General features: G+C 43.1%; 1 protein-coding gene across 5 annotated transcripts in view; it reads right to left on the bottom strand.

Moving 5' to 3' along the window:
• LOC307262915 (RNA binding protein fox-1 homolog 2-like) overlaps positions 1-20,831 on the bottom strand; it is a 45,446-nt gene that overhangs the window by 4,217 nt on the left and 20,398 nt on the right. For 3 of the 5 annotated variants that reach the window (XM_080043935.1, XM_080043937.1, XM_080043938.1), the window contains 9 exons: positions 16,320-16,523; positions 15,179-15,346; positions 14,644-14,697; positions 13,926-14,018; positions 5,750-5,837; positions 4,968-5,030; positions 4,525-4,675; positions 2,829-2,871; positions 339-442 (listed from right to left, as the gene is read on the bottom strand). In XM_080043935.1, coding sequence (XP_079900061.1) covers positions 339-442; positions 2,829-2,871; positions 4,525-4,675; positions 4,968-5,030; positions 5,750-5,837; positions 13,926-14,018; positions 14,644-14,697; positions 15,179-15,346; positions 16,320-16,523 — 968 coding nt within the window. Of the gene's footprint in view, positions 1-338; positions 443-2,429; positions 2,473-2,828; positions 2,872-4,524; positions 4,676-4,967; positions 5,031-5,749; positions 5,838-13,925; positions 14,019-14,643; positions 14,698-15,178; positions 15,347-16,319; positions 16,524-20,831 lie in introns of all 5 variants that reach the window. The other 2 variants (XM_080043936.1, XR_013845269.1) reach the window with 2 other exon arrangements.

Genomic DNA, 20,831 nt, shown 5'->3' with positions numbered 1-20,831 from the left:
CCTCTCTGACCATGTAGCCATTTAGGTAAATGTTTACTTTGGAACTAATCTTCTTTCTAAAATACAAGATTAAATTATCATGGTTAAAGACTGTCTGGCTTTTATTACCGTATCAATCCATTAGCACACTGTGGTATTTAACACAAATACAAACACATACAGTATATCCTCTAATTCTATTACGGAACTTGTATTGTCTCTTTGTTGGACTCCTCTTATGATTATCACTAAAGAAAGCCACCGCTGAAACTGACTTCTGAGCATCTTAAGTTACTGTACAGTGATGTGTGTGTGTGCTAACGTGCATGTGTCTAATGTGTATCCTGCGTTGTCCTCACCTGTCACTGTAGGCGGCAGCAGCGGCGGTTGCTTGGGTTACGGCCGCAGGCTGTGCGTAGCGATAAGCTGCGGCAGCGGCGGCAGCAGCAGCAGGGTAGCCGCCCTAGAGACACACACACAGCAGAGTTAACTCACATAGCTCTAAAGCACAAGACACCTCAGCTGTGTAAATGACATGTTTTTTTGGGGGGAGGGCATACACGAATTGCATATACTGTACTGACTTAAATACTTGTTATTTATATGCAAGCAATTGTGACTTTTTTAAATAATTTCTGTGGTTATTAAAGTGCCTACTGAATATTTGTACTGCATGTAATATTTGATGCACAACTAAGAGGAAAATAGAAAATAGATAAAAAAAATCTCAAATCAATTTTTAGAAAGGCTTTTTAAATAATTTATAATCGGTTAAAAAAACGTTTTCATAATATTTTAAATAACCAATATCAACCAGTTTATGATATCTATATATTCATACATACATTCACTGATATACAGTGTGTCTGTATATTGCATTTCTTTACGGGGAAAGGGGGACATTGTTCGATGTGGGACAAGTGCTTTATCAGTGAGACAGAGAGGAAATTGGACTGTCGAGGTTGAGTTAGATTGTATTATGACCAATACGATACAAAGGGGGAGGTAAAAACAGTGGGGTACAATATGTTCACACAGTTGAGGCCATATAAGCCTTCTTCTTATTGAGCAATACATTTCAGTTTGGCACGGTATGGTTTGGTACGGAAGGGTAACCCTAGATCTGTCTTGTGTTTCCACCGCGGACAGTAACCTAACTTGGTAAGCGAATATGCCGATATGACAATAACCGCGACATTCATGTAACTATGTGACATAATTACAGCAGGAGTGTAGCCCACCAATAAATACTATGAAAAGGATGAACTTGGTGATCAAAAGAGGTATGGTACCATTGGTACGGTATGGTTATTTTGTTAACCTTCCCAACTTTTGACAGTGAAAACGCAAATAATTGCAAGCCGTACAATACCAAACCGAACTGTACTGCTCATTGGAAAGTAGTGAAGACATAGTTATGACAAAAGCTGTATTTTGTTATCATCATAATTACGATAATTGAGAGTGTTGTCACATGGATTCAGGAGACAGAAAATAAAGAGATGAAGATGGAGAAAAAAAAGCAGCACACACAAACACTCACACACGCCTAAACTGACTAAAGATCGTCTCCTCACACTGAGACAGCATGCATGACCTAAATTAAACTTAAGACCTTAAAAAAAACACACAACACCACTGCATTTGGACCTGATCAGAACACAGCACAGCAAAAAGCAAAACAGAAACACGCCAAGTGTTCTCCCAGACCCCTGCAGGACACGTAAATTACATAAATGAAATAAAAGTGGGATTATTAGGGGGGAAAGCGCAAGGCCTTGGTCCTGTGTGAGTGGCAGGGAAGGACAGCAGTAATACAGTGTGTCTTCATGCAGCAGCTGATCAGCACATGCTTCCATAATCAATCCTAGGGGGCGGAGGTGGGTGGTTAATTCAGGAAGAGACCGTGTTCTCTATCTCTACATGAAGGATTGATGAAGCATCTCAAAACCCAGGCTAACACTGACTGTACCTTGCTGCAGAATGCTAGCCACCAAATTTTGTTTTCAGCATTGTTCAGCATAAACCATCATGAAATCCAATCCATGATGGTTTATCCAATCTGAAAATATACCTTTTTTTGAGGCTTGTTAAAAATGTAGCCGGGTTGTCATTTGTGCTGATCGCTGAACAAAATAAAGGTGGCTGACACTTTAGCCTCCAAAACTATCTTAACCAGACAAAGAGAGACGAGGCGCTCCTTTGAACAAGCTGGTAAGGAAAAAAAAGAAAAAACACTTGGTACAATTTAGTAGTTTAGTAAACAAACAAAGCCCGTCCCCACATTTCAGTGAGTTAGTAGAAAAATTCAAAAAGCAGTGGTAATTTGTTTTTAAAACAACTCCTAGAAAAACATGTTCCAGGTCAGATCAGAAGATGATTCATAAGATCAGAGGAGGTAGTACAGTCAGACAATGCACACTGTGGCTTTGGTGTTGAGGTGACCCTACCTGAGGCAATCTGGGACTAAGGACTGAGTCCTGAAACACTAGTCTATAGAGAGAACAGAAACAACCGTTGTCAACCTGGATACACACAATCGCTCACACACACCGACGCACGCTGCCGCATCCGCCCACAGAGCAGCCTTTATATAGTGGCGATGGAAGGATTTCCCGACTCTCAAATCGTTTTTTCTCTCTCTCATAATGTAATTTGTAGTCAAGCGTTGATTTGTTACATCGTGGGCTCATTCACCTTTATGCAGGCAGCTCTGTGCAGCGCATGACCGGACGGACGCACATGCAGAATCACACCCAGAGGGAGGAAATAAAAAAATAAAAAGGAGCAGGAGAGAGCGGTGAGGGGAGGAAAGAGGGTGTGTTGGTGGGAGGGGTGAGTTTACTTACATATAAGTCTGCAGCTCCGTAAAACCCATCCTGATACACCACGCTGAGAGAGGAAGAAGAAAGCAGGAAGAGGGGAGAGGAGTGGGGGGAGGAGGGGGGTGCAAACAGAGTGGTGCACAGTCCCAAAAACCAGAGTGGATAAATATAACAACACGGCAGAAACAAAAGGAGGGAACAGAGAGAGAGAGAGAGAGAGAGAGAGAGAGATAAGTTATTTCACACCCATGCAGCATGCAGAGGAAATACAACTTCCATTTAAGCTCCACAAGGCAAAAAAACATTAAACAATGGATTCTCTGGGGCTAATAGATAAAGTTCATTCGAGCAAAATGAGATCATAAACTGTTATTGTTCCCCAACCACATGGTAGTAAAAGTTACTCTGAATGATCCTTTAACCCATTGATGACTATGGCAATCTAGAATGCATGTCCTTAATGCCTGAGGGTTTTCTGAAAAAATAGTACGAATTGTCAAGTCTACCAAAACCTTAATATCTAAGCCTGTGTAGCACATAGAAACATGAAATAAAATACATTTAAAAGTTAAGGTTCACATGTTTTATTTAAACATGCTCCCTTAGCGCTTACAAACCAACAAATATTTCTAAAAATCGTCAAAATTAGATGAATTAAAAAATTATTAAATATTGTTAATAAATAGATGCAATGTGTTGTGTGATTTTCGTCAGTAGTCTATAGTAGACCTTGATTCTGCGCACCAAACGCCACTAACTGTTCTGTCGCCGACATAGCTGGCGTATTTTTTTTATTATTTTTTTAATTTTTAATTTTTTTGATTGACATGATTTTCGGCAAACCACACAACTTTTGGGTGGTCACGTGGTCTTAAAAAATCAACAAAACCCACCTCATGTGTATTTGAACCAATGACAGTGCATTCAATGCTGGGAATGCCATGAAAATTAGATAAAGTAATAATGCTGCACGATGCAGCATCAGGCAGGAGAGCCAATGTGGCATCGCGCAGCAGCCGTCATCAATGGGTTAAAGGAGGAGAGGTGTACGGCAGTTTTCAGTGGAACAGATATGGAGAGGGTATTTTCCGCAGCCCTCCACCAAAACAAAATTTCAACTCAATCTGCTTTACTTGAACGTCCTCACAGCCGCAAGGCTATTAACCAATCAGTTCTGCTTTGATCTGAATATCGGAGCAGTCGCAACCTCGTTAGCCAATCAGCACAGCCCTGCGACGACATGCACAGTGCACATACTGAGGGCACAGAGAACAAATCACAGTATACGGGAATAATTTGGAGCAAATCTGGAGTGCATAGTGCCTGCGTCTGCATAATGACTGCATGTGGTATCTGTGTGTGTTTATTCAAATTAACCTTCAAATGGTGCAATCCCATCAGTGTGTCGCACTCTGCTGAAAAGCTTGTGAGCCGACTGACTGTGTGCCAGTTGGACTGCTGAACAGAGAGTGAAGTGGGAATCGCGTTTGAGCGTGAGGAGCGTGTGAGCACAGCTGCATACAGCCGAGCCCCCGCTCAAATAGAATCTGGGAAAATTGGAGCTCCTCAATAGATTCACCAGGCAGTGGCACTAAACAAAACAACTGCTCTTGACACTGTGCGTTTCTAAAACTCAGCATACAATCCACATAGAGCAGATCTACTACAGCTATATTGCATTTGCACGACTGTCGTTTGGAGGCGGCCTAACTTCACTCACCCAGGGTATGCAGGGAGCTGAGGCTGAGGCACGGCGGCCCGCACAGCGCTGTAGACAGGCCGGCCTCGACCTCGGAGGTGGGCGCCACGAAACGCTGCTGCCGCCGCTGCTGTGCTGGCTGCCGCTGCAGAAGGGTAGGGAAACCCTGGCACTGGAGGACAGAGGACAGAGACAATGGAAAGACAGCACAGGGTTTAGGGAAAGGCAAGAAAAGGGAAATATAGGGGGGTGGGGGCAGGATGAATGATAGAGAATAGAACGAGCAAAGAAAGAGGAAGAAAAATTCAGCTACAGGCTTCAGGGGTTGATATCAATAAAAGTGTCAGTGAGTAGAAATTCCCGGCATTAATATAAATGAAAGATTGGAATGTGAATAAAAATGTAAAGTAGCTGTGTGGAGACAGATTCTGGTGTGAGTGAAGCAGACAAAGATCAGGTCTTACTTGCGTAGAGCTCTGGTCCGTACATGGCCCCGACCATGGGACTCAATTTCCACCCTGCTGCTGCTGCTCACACAGAGAAAGAGAGGAGGGGAGTCATTAATATTAGCAAGTTAAAGATAGGCTTCTAAATACCTGCTGCACAAGGACAAACATGAGCTTTTATATACACACATTTACCATTACTGTCAGAACACAAAGACAAAGCAAAGGGAGAAATGCGAGAACAGTGAGGCACCACAGGGCAGTGTTACTTACTTTCCATTGATTGCAATGGCTGCTTGTGTATTGACGCTGTCCAACAGAGCGCTACCTTGTTTTCAGGAGACTGATTCGCTCTGCAAGAACAACTCTAAATGAACTACACTGGAAGTAGCAATGGGAGAATGATGGAAACAAGCTGCTGAGCCCCTTGCCGTCTTTCAGCAGATTCTCAGAGCCACATTTCTTGGCTCTTGTTTGTATTGAATTAGACTAACTGGACATTGCCTTTAAATGCAAGATTACTATTATCAACACCTCTTGTCTGTTGAGCTTCCTCTGCTATTACTCCACCTGTCTAGCTTTCCCTTGATCACTGACGTTGATCTGGAGAATGCGAGCTCAATTCTTAATTGGACCGGCGGTGTGCGGGTGATAATAAAGCTAAGGCAAATATGTGGTAACAAGGAGGGAATGCTCAGAGCTGTGTTTTGTATTTTAACCCTGCCTACGTGGGGCTCTCCCTTTCTCTCTCTGTATTCCTATGCTGTTTGGACTATAAGGTGTGTCAGTGTGGTAGTTACCATAAGGCAGTGTGCTGAGAGCCTCTCCGTTCGGGTAGGGGCTGACCATTTTCTTGTTAGTCATCACCCTGGCGGTGGCGTTATTGACCTGGGGGATGGAATAGCAGACGGTCAAAGACACACAAAGGCAACAACAGAACAGAGGAAACTAAAGAACAACACAGTCTCAGAGACACAAAGGCCAAGGCTGATATATGCATGTTTTGTTTTTTAATTAATTTACATTCGACATGTCTGCTGTTTTGTCCTGGTATTATGCTCGCTTCCATTTCTTAATGTTGACAGTGTTATTATCTATGTAGATTTACTAGTCACCGGGTCATTACAAAAAGGGAATACAGTTATTATCTGAAGTGGACAATTTGCTTCCCCAGTTATTTTGCTACATAATTAGCTTGTCACCTCAAATAGCCTTGTATCTATTGTGAACACTTGATGGTGTCAAATCTGTCTCAAAGCTAGCTGCTGGCCCGCTGACGACATGAACGTGACACCGCAGCAACACAGCCTGGAGGGACTATTTTATTTCTAGAAAATTGATTGTCTTTCTGTTGGTGTCTTAAATTATAAATCTGCTTCTGCGGAATGAAAAGGAAATAAAATCAACTGGCTGAGATGTAAAATTCACTGGTTTCAATACTATACCAAATTATATCATGTCTAATTTGTTTGGGTGTAAAAGTTTGTAGGGACTGTTAGGGGTGTATTTTAGTCATCATGCAATTAATAGTGAGTTGCCCATTAGAGTTATGGTGATTCATAGTGGAAATATAAAGGCTGCCATGGGGGAAATTGATTATGTTGCTGCTGTGACTACACAATAGAAATTGAGCAGTACTTTGTTTTTTCAGCATGCGCAGGTGAGAATACTCAGGCTCTTTTGCATTTCTTTACTTTTTAGATGTGTGCGCATGTTCTGTGCGTGCTGCCTGACATATGTCTAATGCCTTGGCTTTCAATCCAAGATGGCTGATAATCTCCTCTCTGGGCTTCAAAGCTTCACACTCGGGCCCCTTGATCTATCGCCGTCCTCCTTTGATGTGCTTTAAGAAGAGGGAGATTGCAGCTCTCTGTAATAACCCGTGCTGTTGGAGCGTGCGCTACATCTGACTGTGTGGCGAGCCAAAGATTAATGACCTTTTTAGCGAGATGAGGGGCGAGTGTGTGAGACAAAGGAGGGGCTAGGCAGAGGAATGAGTGTGCTCGTGTGTCGCACTCCCATTTAGAAGACCATTAGGGCCTACTGCCGTACGCATGGCCTCTTTCAGTGAGTCATGTTCTCTATCTGCTTAGCTTCATTCTAATGGAAATTAGTTTTACCTCATTTTGCGCTCATTGCAAATGACAAGGTCAGTGGCAAATTAGCCTAGCATGGCTAGCTATCTAACACAACTGTCCGTGGGTGTCTGAGACGACACATTTTGAAAATGTAAATTATGTCAGTGAACTAACATATGCCAACTGTTTTTGTATAGAAGTACGTTGTAGTATTGAGTTGAAAAGAGTTGTGTTTTATGCCGATTAGTAACAGTTTTTGGGTCTGTATGTCAGTATATCCACCTGTGTTTATGTCATTTGCAATCAATGAAATTGGGTAAACGGTTGACAGGAACACATGCAAATCAACAGAGTATGGAAGGCAAATCTCAAAAATGTTAATGATTAATAAAACAGTCAACAGCCTTTCTCGTCCCGCCTTTGCCCTCCCAGTCCAGCCTGAACAATAAACCCGGACAGAACAAAGTCACGAATCCATATGAAACCAAACGTGTGGGGTTTACATACCTAAAACAAAAATATAAATAACAAAATACAGAGAGAGAAAGAGGGGGTGCAAAAACATTTGTTTGACAAAATTAATAATCGTAAAACACAGAAATTACACGCAGCCAAATATGGGCGCATCACATGACCAAGAGTGAGTAACGAACCAAAAAAAGTAATAAAAAGAAATTCAGCCAATCAGCAAGCGTCGGATGCAGCATAGAGACCGATTAAAAACAATCGCAGCACTCCCACATCGAACACACACGAGACAAAGATGGGACGGAGAAGTTAACGAGGAAGGGATGCAGGTGAGGAAAGAGACAGAGCCAGTCCATGTACAAAAAACAGGAGAACGTGAAGATGGAGTGAAGACAAAGAGGGAAAGAAAGGGGAGAACGTTTACATGAGCGACACAAAAAAAACAAAAAAAAATTGATGACAATTACTGTTTTAAAAACAAAACGTATATCCCAAGGTGCATCATTCAAATAAAGCAATTATATTTGGTGACCATTCTCCTGAAAATCTCATATGTGGTGGGGTTGAGAAACAGAGCACCAAAGGATGGAGAGAACAGAGGGGGATAGATAGGGAGAGACGGAGAGAGCGAGAGGGGGATTGAGAGAGATAAAGAGAGAGAGAGAGAGAGAGCAGTCCTCATTCCCAAAAAAGGAGAGAAAGAAAATAAACATGAGACACTATGCCAGGCATTAGAACTGTGTGTCACAAACTAAGACCAGTACACTACGACTACAACTACTTGTACACAGACAATCCACTACAAGGAAAAACCAAACCAAAAATAGAGGAAAACAAAATGGCAGCAGTACAGAGATCCAAAATAACAAGTAAGGTAAACCCCATATCGGTTCAGAAATGCATATGGGTACACAACACCGGCTGATTTGACAAGTGAGCACAGCTGCAGCAGCAAGGTTTCATAGCAGATTATTTTTTACATAAATTAACAAAATCATTATATTCATTTGAATGGTATTGCAAAAGAATATGATTTTTGGAAATCCACATATATAGATTTGGAAAGAGTGTCACTGCACATTTTATCTGTCTTCTGTATGGTGTGCCAAGATGCTGGCTAGCTACAGAGAATAGCTATTTTACTAAATATGTGAGGTCTAAACACCCATTTATCAATTGATCATTGTGTCCAATTGGCAAATATTTGACAGATGGGGCACTAGGACAGAAGTCGACATCAAATAAATATAGAATAAAAATTAGGAAATTCCATAACGGAGCAGCTGTGGGGGAGGGGGGGGGGGGGGTCTGCATTCACTCAAAGCAAATCGTAGGCAGCAACAGGGAGCAAAGCATCGTATCATTTCGGTTGATTTTTATTTATTTTATTAATCAAGAAAATGAATACTACATACACCGAGTCCAATGGAGAATTAATCAGATGGATTGTGGATAGCCGTGTCATTGCATAGAGGAGGGTGATTACATTCGGTCATTCCCAGTGAGGTGTTAATGGCATGGTGGGGGGGGGGGGGCATGTGTAGAAACATTACTGTTAAAAGATGCTGTGTGTGTGTGTGTGTGTGTGTGTGTGTGTGTGTATGTGTGTCTGTGATACTGCGTTGTGTACTGTAACATTACATAATTGCTCTCTGGCATTACAGTGTCCGGGGCAATCACATGAATCTCAGCTGATGGACAGGAATGCACATAGACTAATATTGGAACTAATGTAAATAACTACTGTATCAAATGCCCGTTTGAGGGGTGGGGTTGGGAAAGGGGGGGTCAGTTCAGTGATAGATGTTTGTACACAACTTACCGTTGCCGTAGAAACAGCGAGTGGTTACCGTGGAGACTGACAACAACACACAGAAGTCGTCAGGGAAACAGAAAAAATATAATAAATGAAGGAACAAATAATCCTAGGAACAAAATAAATCCACCCGCCCGCCCCCCAAGTTAAATTAAAAACCTGATAGCAGCAGTGTTATGGATCAGAACAGAAAATAAAGAGAAAGGCAGAAGAAAGAAGAGGAAGAAAAGGGAGAGAGGATGCTAGCTCTCAGAGCTGCGAGCATCATTACAACAATCAGAAGGCAGCTCCAGAGAACGAAAAAGGGGGGCTGGTGAAAGAGAGTAAAAACGGGCCAGTCGTGCCTTAACCCCCAAAACACTAGCTCTGTTAAATGTACAGCGAGGGAGTGAAATGCAGCGAATTGGAACACCTCCGAGGAACAGTCTGAAGAGCAAACACACACACACACACACACTGCCCCCTCTGTCAAGAGCAGGATGGTAGAAGGTTGGTTAAAATTTTAATTTTTGTTAGATGGGGCAAGAAATAACTCATTCTTGTGTGGTAAAGTTAGTCCACAACAGAAAAAGAGTGTGCGTTCGGGATATTATTCCTGGGAAGAGTGGCTATGGCTTCCTGTTTTACCAGTCACCACAAAAAAAGAAAACATACCGAAGGCTGTATGATAATAAAAAAAATAAAAAAAGACAAAAGAAAATAGAAAATAGTAAACGAAGACAAAGTTAGGCAGACAGCGATGATGGCAAAAAAAAGGGAATATTAAAGTTAGAATAACCATAAGAGAGACCATTTTAAAATGAATAGACTGACAGAAGGACAAAAGTTGACTGGCAACAAGAGAATGAAAGGGATAAGGAGGAGACAAGAGAGTGGAGCCGACACACAAAGAACGACAGAGGGTTGTGGAAAGGGAAAAGTGCAAAACTCTCTTTCCCCTTGTCTTTCAACCTTGGCTACATTTCCACTCAACGTACAGAGCAAAACACACATGGATACTCACACGTTTCACACATTATTCTCTTCTTGGGGCAAGTCATGCAGTAACAAGAAAATTATCCGATAACAAAACAGCACTGCACTGGTCAAATCCAAATCCCGAGGAGGGAAGATAGAAGGGAGTTTATCTATGGAACTGGGACACAAGGAGCTGGTAAGCCTTTCCACTCGGGCCATCGCCCAATCAGACAACTTCTTACCAAATCCTTAATCTGCGCTTGAAATAATGCTACAGAAAGAAAGAAATATATCATGCAATAAAAGTTTGGATGTTTATGGAAATGAGTCCACAGGCTGTAGTGAGCTAAAGGCCAATTGTGTCTCATTAAGGAGTGATGTGGTGGCAGCAGCGTGATGAGAGTGTGTATGGACGGACATGCAGAACCACAGGCACCACCTTTTCTCCTCCTCACCGCACACATCCATGCAGTGATGATAACACTCTTTACTCAATAGCTCCCCCCCCCCCCCGTCCCTTAGCATGCGGAGCTGCTCAATTGTGACACACACACACACATTTATTCTACGCCATCATGTTCAAATGCCTGACTAAAACTCTGCGCCGTCATTTCCCGCTGACACTCCAGCCACAAAGATCAGACACACAACCATAGAGCGGGAGTGAGTGAATGGAGTAATGAGGTAAAGCTGAAGATCTTTTCCTGCAATGTTGATTGTTTTGGTGTCGATTCAATAATAATGCCTTAATTCCATGTAGTGACTTTATAATGTCTAATGTGTTTTGGTTTGTTTAGCAGCATACAGCATACATCCTCCTTACCATCAAAGTGTCAACGACTGAGAAAATATATTAAAAAGTTCATTACCTTGACAAAAGAATATTGTTCTGGACTCAATCCTCAGCCAGAAGCGCAGTCGGCGTAACCAAGGACGGCGCTGTTTTGTGTTTCAAGAGGTTCATTTATTTCCTGATCCAGGTGTGCGGCTGCACAAATGAGAGCATGCAGGGAAGCCTAATATCCTTCCTGTACAGCCAGTAATTGCAGCATAATATGCGACTACACATTTGGTTTGGGGAGCTTTTTTATATCATCGGCTTATTTGTTAGAGCGAGGACGCACAATCACAGAGACAGCCATGAGTGGGTGGGGATGCACTGGGGTGTGTATGTTTTTGAGTGCATACTAAGATACACACTCTCACCTATATATAGGCCTAAAGGACTCTATATATAGAAGTAAAGGGGATGGGATGGGAGCAGGTAGAGACAAAGTGAATTGAAGTTAGACCACTTACATGGATATATTAGAAGTGCACGGGAAATTGACTCCTTCAAAAGCGCAGAGTTTTATTCCAGACAAAGACAAGTACAGCATCACTTTAAGCACAACCATTTTCCTACTGTTTCATTTTAGACACCGTACATGCATACTATGGGCAGCTAACAGCTAGAAGAATAACTAACCGACTCCCATTGGCATGCACCAAGAATAAGAAGAGATACAGAAACCCCTTTATTAATCATTCAATCAAAACTTACTCTGGAGAACTAAACGTTCAGCTATTTTCTATTCAGCCGTTTTTCAACGCAACACAGTGAGGCACCCAGGTGCTACTGATGTCATGCTGACTGAACACGGGGAGTCAACAGTCCCATCACCAAAAACTAATTCAACAAATAGCCAAACAGAATAAACATGCAAGAAAAAAACATCCAGCTGCCTGCAGCACCGCCTCAGTGCGGCCACAGATTTCCATATTTAAATACCAACCAACCATGCACACTTAGGCTACATCATCTCAACTCATGCCAGTGGATAGCAGTGAACTGCAGGGTCACACACACACACACACACAACAGTTAAATATGTATGTATAACCATGGTATACACAGAAGGCCTATATTTCAGAGTTTCTGAATTATTAGATCATTGCTAGAGCTGTGTATTATGTCACTGTCGTCATCTTTGAAAACAATAGTTCAACAAACTCTGAAATGATATGACCAATTAAAGCAAAAAGGAACACAGCGACATCTGCGAGAAAGGAGAGCTGCCAGATAGCATCGCCTCAAATAGAAATGTCCGGCCCTTTCTGCTCGGTTAGAGGAATGAATAAACACCATTTGTCCCGCGCCAGCCTTTTGTCTCTTCCAAGCCCATGCACCATAAACAGACAGGAAGGGACACACTCTACAGACGCCCGTTGCTGGCCCACCATGCAGCCAATATTGTATGTGACTGGCTTTGGCCCCGACACCACTACAGAGTACAACAGAGTACATGCAACGTGACAACTGAAAACAAAGGCCAACTGCTCGTTGATTGATATCATGCACAACTTGGGAAGAAAAACAAAGAATTTGGTTAAAGCAATGTCGGGGGAGAATACAGGCTGTTGTAGTGAAAAGAGGGGCAAAGACTGATGCGTTGTGAATAGGCTCTATCATTATCCATTCAGCTTGCTGATTGACTGAAAGTGGAGGTGGCAGGGGGAATATGTTGTACCAATGGATGCAGGAGTCTGACTTTCATTCTGGACCACACCGCAACAGTACAGAACTAAAACAAATAATAATTATAAAAAAGGCTGCCAGCCTCATCCATCATGCAGAGACTGACACACACACACACACACACACACACACACACACACACACACACACACACACACACACACACACACACACACACACACACACACACACACACACACACACACACACACACACACACACACACACACACACACACACCAAGGAAATCACCACAGTAAGCCCATGCAGAAATCCTGGCTAACAGTAGCTCAGGTCGAGAGATCCAACATGGACAAGTGGCTGATTGAAACCCCAATTAAAATGAAAGAAGGAAAAACTGCTTTCAAAAACGCAGCACATGCTTCAGTTACAATAAAGAAATAAAATTATTGAATTAAATCATATTTAAGACAACATGGACGCACATAAACTTTACATACATAAAAACTCAGGTACACAGAAATCTTTTGGTAATGACCAACACTTCAATAGGGTGAACATGCGTCAAGAGAGTTGCTGTGATTTCCCAGCATGCTGCCTGTTGCACCAGGAGCCATAAGCTTGTTGTCACAACCACTTAGCCACAGCACCGGGAGAGGGGAACACAGAAGGATTTCTACACTAGGGGGAAAAAATAAAGAGCATCTGACAGCAATCTGCCATGCATCATCCTTTCACTGCCTTCCTCTCGTGCCCTCCGGTGCCGACTACACAAACATCATTCCAATTGTTACGGGGAAAAATTGTAACATCAGTGTGGCTACAAGTTGCGCATCAGTGGAGAAATAAAATAAACAAATAAAAAGGTGAAGAGGCGTAATGAGGAACAAATGCTGCAGAGAAAAAAGTACCCAGCATGCCTTATGTCGTGTTCTTGCACCCCCAATCATTCCAAACAGAAAAACAACAACAACAAAAATAAAAAGGAAGAAACAAGTCTTTTTTTAATGAAAAACATATGGCAAAAGGGACCAGGGTGTGCGATACCAGTGGGCTGCATCAGAGCATATCAACCATAGGGAAGATGGGAGCTAGCTAACAGTCATGAATCAAGCAGTATTAACAACAGACAGAAGAGAAGGAGAGAGGGATGGAGGGAGGGAGGGAGGGAAAATTACCTCAATCTTGCGACCTTCCACCAGTGTGCCGTGGAGCTTTTCCCTGGCTCTCTCTGCCTCTGCGCTGGTCTCAAATGTCACAAAGCCAAAACCCTGTGGTACACAGCAGAGGTTAAAGAGGTCGCGGGGGGGGGATTGAGGAGAGGAGATAATGTGTGTGTCCTCAAGACCTCGGGGTGCACTCTGACATTGTTTTAATAGATAATTAGGAGTTTCACAACAATGACTAGGTCTGCATGAAGCAATATGTCGATATCAACATCATATTCAGAGTAAGTAATAATTGGATTTTTTTCCACCGTTTCGATGCATGCCCTGGTTTAATGCTGTTAAACTAGCATGTGCACTACACACGTTGTGTAGACAGTCATGGTGTCATGTCTGGCTTACAAAACAATGCAAGACACAATACATGGCATGAGTGTTCCTTTTCCTTTAATGGTACAGGAATTTTTGCTGGAAAAGATTGTGCCGACGTCAGGGTGCAGGACATGGCTGGTTTATTCAGTTTAGGCTGATAAGCATGTAAACAGGAATATTCTCATAGCTGCTGCACGTGTTAACACCTCATTTTAAATATCGTCTGAACCAGCATATGGGCCTTATCGTAATATGTTGTGCATAGTCAGTGATTCCCCCTTGTGGCAAGCAGATAACTCCTCGCAAAGTGTCAAATTTACAGAGGAAACAACACATCAAAAGTCTTTTGTGCACCTACCTTTGAGCCCCTCTCGTTGAAAATAATCTCTACATCCAGAATCTTCCCATATTGCTGCAAACACAGTTGAGGGTAGACATGAGAAAAACATATAAAAGCAAACAAAAGCAGCCAATGACATGTTTGAGTTGTTTCTGAACCCTTGGCTTGGTTAGATCTTGGCCTCAATACTACAGAGACGGGAGCTTCTGGCACTGTGTGACTTACAACCGCTTGGCACTAGGTGTCACTATTGTACAAAAGGACAAGAGTGTTTCTTTCTGCTCCTTTGCCTTGAACTCTCCTCTGTCCCCTTTATTCCCGCTCACTGGCCCACTAGTGCTAACACACTGACACACATAGCGGCCAGTTGTCCACTTAGGCACCAACACAACTATCCCAAGTGTATTTGCTTTGTGTAAGTGTGACTCTTTTGTCTCTCTCTCTTAACCCCAGCTATTGGAGGACCCGGGGGTGTCTAGACTGATTTATTGATCCAGTTAAAAATGAGGTCCCCCCCCTTCCCCCCCAACATTGAACATGCCCAGTTACTCACCCCAAACATCTGCCTGAGGTCAGGGTCCCGGAAGCGAAAGGGGATGTTGGAGACGTGAAGGCGTTTGGGGGTCCCTTTGGCCTCTGAGGGGTCCTCCACTGAGCCTGGTCCTCCTCCTGTACCGCACTGTACACCTGCTTCGCCCTGGGACGTCTCCTCAGCCTTTCCCTGTGGGAGGGAGAGAGAGAGAGAGAGAGAGAGAGAGAGAGAGAGAGAGAGAGTAAAAAGGTGAGGAATGTGACATAACAGCTTATGATAATTATTTTAGCACATGGAAGGACTGCATCAGCTCTACATTTTTTAGTTTAACCCTAATGAAAACAACGCAGAGTGCAACATGCAGAAAGACATTTGTTGACTGTCTTTTTTTTAAAGATAATAATTTGGCATTCTAAATAGTTTATTTATAGTTCAGAGAGACAGAGATGAAATGGGGCAGAGAGGGGAATGACATGCAGAGAAAAGACCATGGGTCGGATTTGAACCGGGTCTACTGCGATGAGGACTGCGCCTCAAGGGGGGACGTTCTAACCACTTAATAATGTTTAAAAACAATACTTAGAGTCTGCAGTCAGAAGTCAGATTTATTTGTTGGCATATGCACCGTTACAGAACAATGAAATTTGCCTTCCAGTTCACACCTCGCCAAGAAACATATAATGACAGTCTTGCTAGCAACGGTGTTTTTTAGACTAAATGCTATGGCCAGCATGCCGATATGCTCACAATGGATGTCATGGCAACCCTTTCAAAAGAGATATTATTACACAAAAAATGTAAATGTAAAAACATGTGCTAGTGGCATAAGAGGGTCCTTGGGATTCTTTGACTAAAACATTGAAAGGCAAACTTTTCAGCAGTTAGTGCTACTAGCACTAAGCCAGGGTTTATGCCTGTTCTCAACAGTGCAGAACTACAAAAGCCATCCAGTTGCAGTTGCTTCACAACAATACATACAATATCAAATATGAAAAAATATATATATAAACGAGAGGGAATGTTATGATCTCTTTCCCCACACAATCCATTACCACTTGGTAAAGACATCTACAACAAACTCCTACGGAGAATGGCTCAATGTCCCCTCCACGTGACAGACAGTAAGCTACTCCTTAAGGCTTTGTGAACACACTGTGCTTACGTTGTTGATGGTGGCGGTGGTAGTGGGGGCACCTCCGTTGGCACCAGCCACCACCTCTGCTGCACCTTGGCCCCCAGCACCAAACATGGCCCCCGGGCCAAACTCTGTCACTGGCAGCCCGTTCTGAGGAGGGGGAGGAGGGGGGAACGCTGAGAAGGGCGGGGCCACCAGTCCCTCCTGTCCTCCTGTCGAATCCTGAGAGCCCTGAGGAGAGAAGGAGACTGCTTAACATTTGTACTCAGTGAGCCTCTGACAGTGTTCTGATAAAAGGTAGAACCAGGGAGTTTAAATCCTGCAGATTAAATTTCACTCTCCCTCTCTCTCTCTCTCTCCTTCAACACTCAGCTACTCCCCCGTTCCCTCCATGCTTTCCCTCTCCCCCCTCCTTCCCTCTACCTCCATATCTCTGACAGGCATGTGTTTTCAGTCAGCCGACCATGAAATATTTACTGCAAACACATCTATTATTAAGAGTCAGAAAATTCGATACACGGTTGCGATACAAACACGCTTATGCGACAGATGGACACGCGGGGAGATAAACATTGACTGTGCCACGTTCACAGCTACTGCTGCATTGCGTGGATACTTTTTTTTTAGGATTGCTTTGAGCTGCCATCAATAATTCACACTAAACCGTATATCAGGTGGGACTTTGGTGTTGCCTCGGGTTCTTTTTCCCCCCTGTACTCAAACATTTGTATCAGCCGCTGGATATCTATCTACAGATTCTTTATAGCTGCGCTGCTGCCCTAACACGTACATACACCTTATCTTCTATGTGTTCCTGTGTGTACAGTGTGTATGGTGACTGCCACATTGCCTAACCAAATCATTTCACACAAGGACATCTTGTACTAAGTTCAAAAAGTACTTTTGCATCAAAGACAAGAGAGTGAAAAAGAAAAGAGAGACATAGTGCATACAGGAGAAAAGACAGAAGGCAGCTCTGGGGTCAGGGCTGCTCCTTCCACACCAGACCAAGCTAGTAGGCAGCGCACACACACACACACACACACACACACACACACACACACACACACACACACACACACACACACACACACACACACACACACTTAACCACTGGTCTGCTTCTCTGCCGTGGGCTGGATCTGGGCTGGGAGACGCCTAGAGACAGTCAGTCTCCAGGGAGCCTTTTTAATTAGACAGAGTAACCAAGATGGCGAGAAACACACGAGCCCCCTCTCTCTCTCCATCTCTCTCTCTCTCTCTCTCATCCTATAGCTTTACTCCTTTACCATTCTTTTGCAGAAAACGCTAAGGCTGTAAACGGCCAGCTGAGGCTAAAGAGCGCCCATCTGCGAGACAGACCGCTTCTGGGGGCCTGGGATAGAGGAGGGAGGCAGCGGAATGTTTTTTAAAGCGAAATGGAAAAATCTGGAAAGCTCGTCCAGTGCCACTCTGGTGAGGCCGAAATGTACCTCAGGAAAGAATGTGGAAAAACCCTCATTGTGTGTGTTTGCATCCTCTGCATTCAGTCACCGAGTGATTAAAGAAAAGGAACCAGTCAGCAATCTGCTCAGAAAGAGACGATATAAGTCATTAAAAATTCATTTGGTTGGGTCCCTTGGCCTATCCGCGCTGGGATTTATCAGGAGCCTAACCGGTGCTTGTTAGGGCATGTGAGCTCATAAACGTGCAGTAGCCTGTGTTGAGCCACTCAAAAGGGTGTGTCCTCCTATAGGGCATATCCCAGTGCCCAGGGCTGAATCATACACAGAGAGAATGCTGGGCCAGAGAGAGAGAGAAGGAAAGAGTGACGGAAGGCCTGGAAGGTTGAAGCGTATGATTAAACGAGGGCTCATCCAAGTTTTAAGTCCCACTGAATGAGAGTCAAGGAGAGCAGGCCAGTGGCTGGGTCTCACAGGACTCAGAGGTTTCATTAATAGGGATGGCATATTACAAACACTGGTGAGCTAGTGTTTTTACAGAGAGCGCTTTAGGGCACCAGAGAAGCAAGCCAATGGTTGTTTATTCTATCGCATTGCGCCAGGCTGAATAAAGCACTGCCTAGCCTCAACCAACGGGACTAGATGTGTCACTATTATAATGTTATTATTATTTAGGCTCCTACTGCATAGGTTTTAAGGCGAGACACTGCAGGGGAATAGGGTAAAATTCTAAACCTATAGATATCATCATCATCATGAACATTGATTACTTGAATTAAAAACAATTGTTTTCTGTACTACAATTTTAATAACCTTGTCTGTTTGCATCCCGATAAGTTAAATAAACACCTAAACTTACATTTTTTTTAAATAGGATGATTAGTCAAAATAGACAAATCTTGAAATTAACCAGTCCTTGAAAAGAAATTAAGTTTTTCCCTTCTTTGCCTCTCCTTAAATGACCCAGACACGGAGCTTGTGTGTTATTTCCATTGGTCACAATTAAGTTAATAAAGTGCAAACCATAAGGAATCGTTGAACCAATAAACAGGCAGACCAACTAAGAGCAGTCAGTGGATTAAGATCATAGTGGAGAGAGCAGTGTGCGTCCTTAAGTCTCCACACACACACGCACACACACACACACACACACACACACACACACACACACACACACACACACACACACACACACACACACACACACACACACACACACACACACACACACACACACACACACACACACACACACACACACACACACACACACACACACACACACACACACACACACACACACACACACACATTCCTGATCCGCTGACTAAGGAGCAGCATTGCCCTACATGGCAGCATCATATAGTCAAAAGCAGAGGGGGAGAGAGACGAAAAAAGAAATAGTGGAAATAGAAAAAAGGGGGGGCTTAAGCAGGTGGGGGTAGGGGATTATGAAAAACAATGACACGCTCTATTTGACTAATGTCTGGTCTTCTTAACCCAAAGTTTCCACAGTGAAATTTTAACACTGCAAGATCAGATACAGAAAATGGCCGAGCGAGATTTGCATCGTATTAAAATGACATGAAAAGCGAATCGGGAGCAGAGCTGGAAACACACTAGATCAAGCATCGATTGAATGAAAATGCTTTTTAAATCAACACTCTTATGTTACAAAAAACTAAGGGAAAAAAAGAAGAGAAAAAGGAGGACCATCTGGAGTTGGACCTATTCATCAATACAGTCTCACTCTCACCTCATGCGAACAAAACACACGGCAGTTGTGTTACCTGAGACACCATAGGTCTTTCCGCACAAGCTGAAGGGGGAGGGAGGGGGAAAGAGAGGATTGGGGCCTTTTTCACTGCAAAACCTTTTCAAGCGTGTGTCTGTGTCTGTCTTGTCTGCTGACTTTAGCCTCCTGACCACCCAAAGTGAAGCACACAGGGCGGCCAATGGAAACACAAGAGGGAAGTGGTGGATGCTACTGGAACTAATCAATCATGCAATTTCATAACACTTTTAACCGTAAAGTTGAAGATAGAAAAATACTCTCTTCATGGCTTCTTCTCCTTCTGTGATCCGTCTCTTGTATTTTCCTCTGCTGGGAGAACTACCCCCCCCCCCCCCATCCCCTTCCCTCTCTGTCCTTGCCTGCCACGCTTGATAAAAGCCAGAGGGAGAGGTTTTTATTCCTTCCCTTTTAAAAAAAATCACCAGCACCCGCCCCCCTCAAATCACTCAAAGCTTCTACTGCACCGGGATGTCAATCACAGCTCGCAAGCCGCCGCCCACCTCCTTATATGGGTGCTGCCGTGCAAAAGAACCCCGTCTCTCCTTCCTGACTGCAGGCCAATCAGAAATACACAAAAGGTTGTCCCGCATAGAAGTTGAATCTACAGTTTACTGGCTTGGACCACAGAAGGGAAGATATTTTTAACCAAAACCATTCATGGAAACAAATAATTTGCTTTCAGCAGCAACATGGCAAATGGTGCAATTACAGAATAACAAAAAGCATCAGCATCATCTCGTTTTGTATGGATTCGCAACCTCAGACGGGGGAAGAAACTGTCCAAGTTTTTTGGGGGGATTTGTCTCGCAAAATTGGCATGATTGTGCAAAACAGATTGTTATTAAAGGCGAAAAAAAGGGTGTGTTTGTTCCAGATTTTGTGAGGATTTGACTCTTTTCTTAAAATCATAAATGATAGTTAAGTAAATTGTCTTTGGGTTTTAATTTGTTGGCAGACAAAATAAGGTGTTTGAAGAAGAAATTCTAACTGTATTTTTTCACTTTTTCCTGCGATCTTAAAGTCAAAACGATCAATTAGAAAATAATCAGCACTGCAGATAATCCGATACTGAAAATCAGTGGTCAGTGGTAGCCATAGTCGCTACAGATGATGATGAGCTGATGCAGGCAATAAATAATAAAAGAGGTAGCATTAATTTCAAATCAACATAAACAAAACTAAATAAATACAATTAAAATGATTTACACAACTAAATACTTTCTCCTTCTTTATTAGGCATAATTTAGTCAATTTATGAACAGCTGCTGGAGAACCAATAGTGCAGGTAAATAGTCCTTTCTG

The sequence above is a fragment of the Ammodytes marinus genome (assembly GCF_949987685.1).
Source record: "Ammodytes marinus genome assembly, chromosome: 16".
Taxonomy (NCBI): domain Eukaryota; kingdom Metazoa; phylum Chordata; class Actinopteri; order Uranoscopiformes; family Ammodytidae; genus Ammodytes; species Ammodytes marinus.
This window is presented reverse-complemented; position numbering and strand designations above follow the sequence as displayed.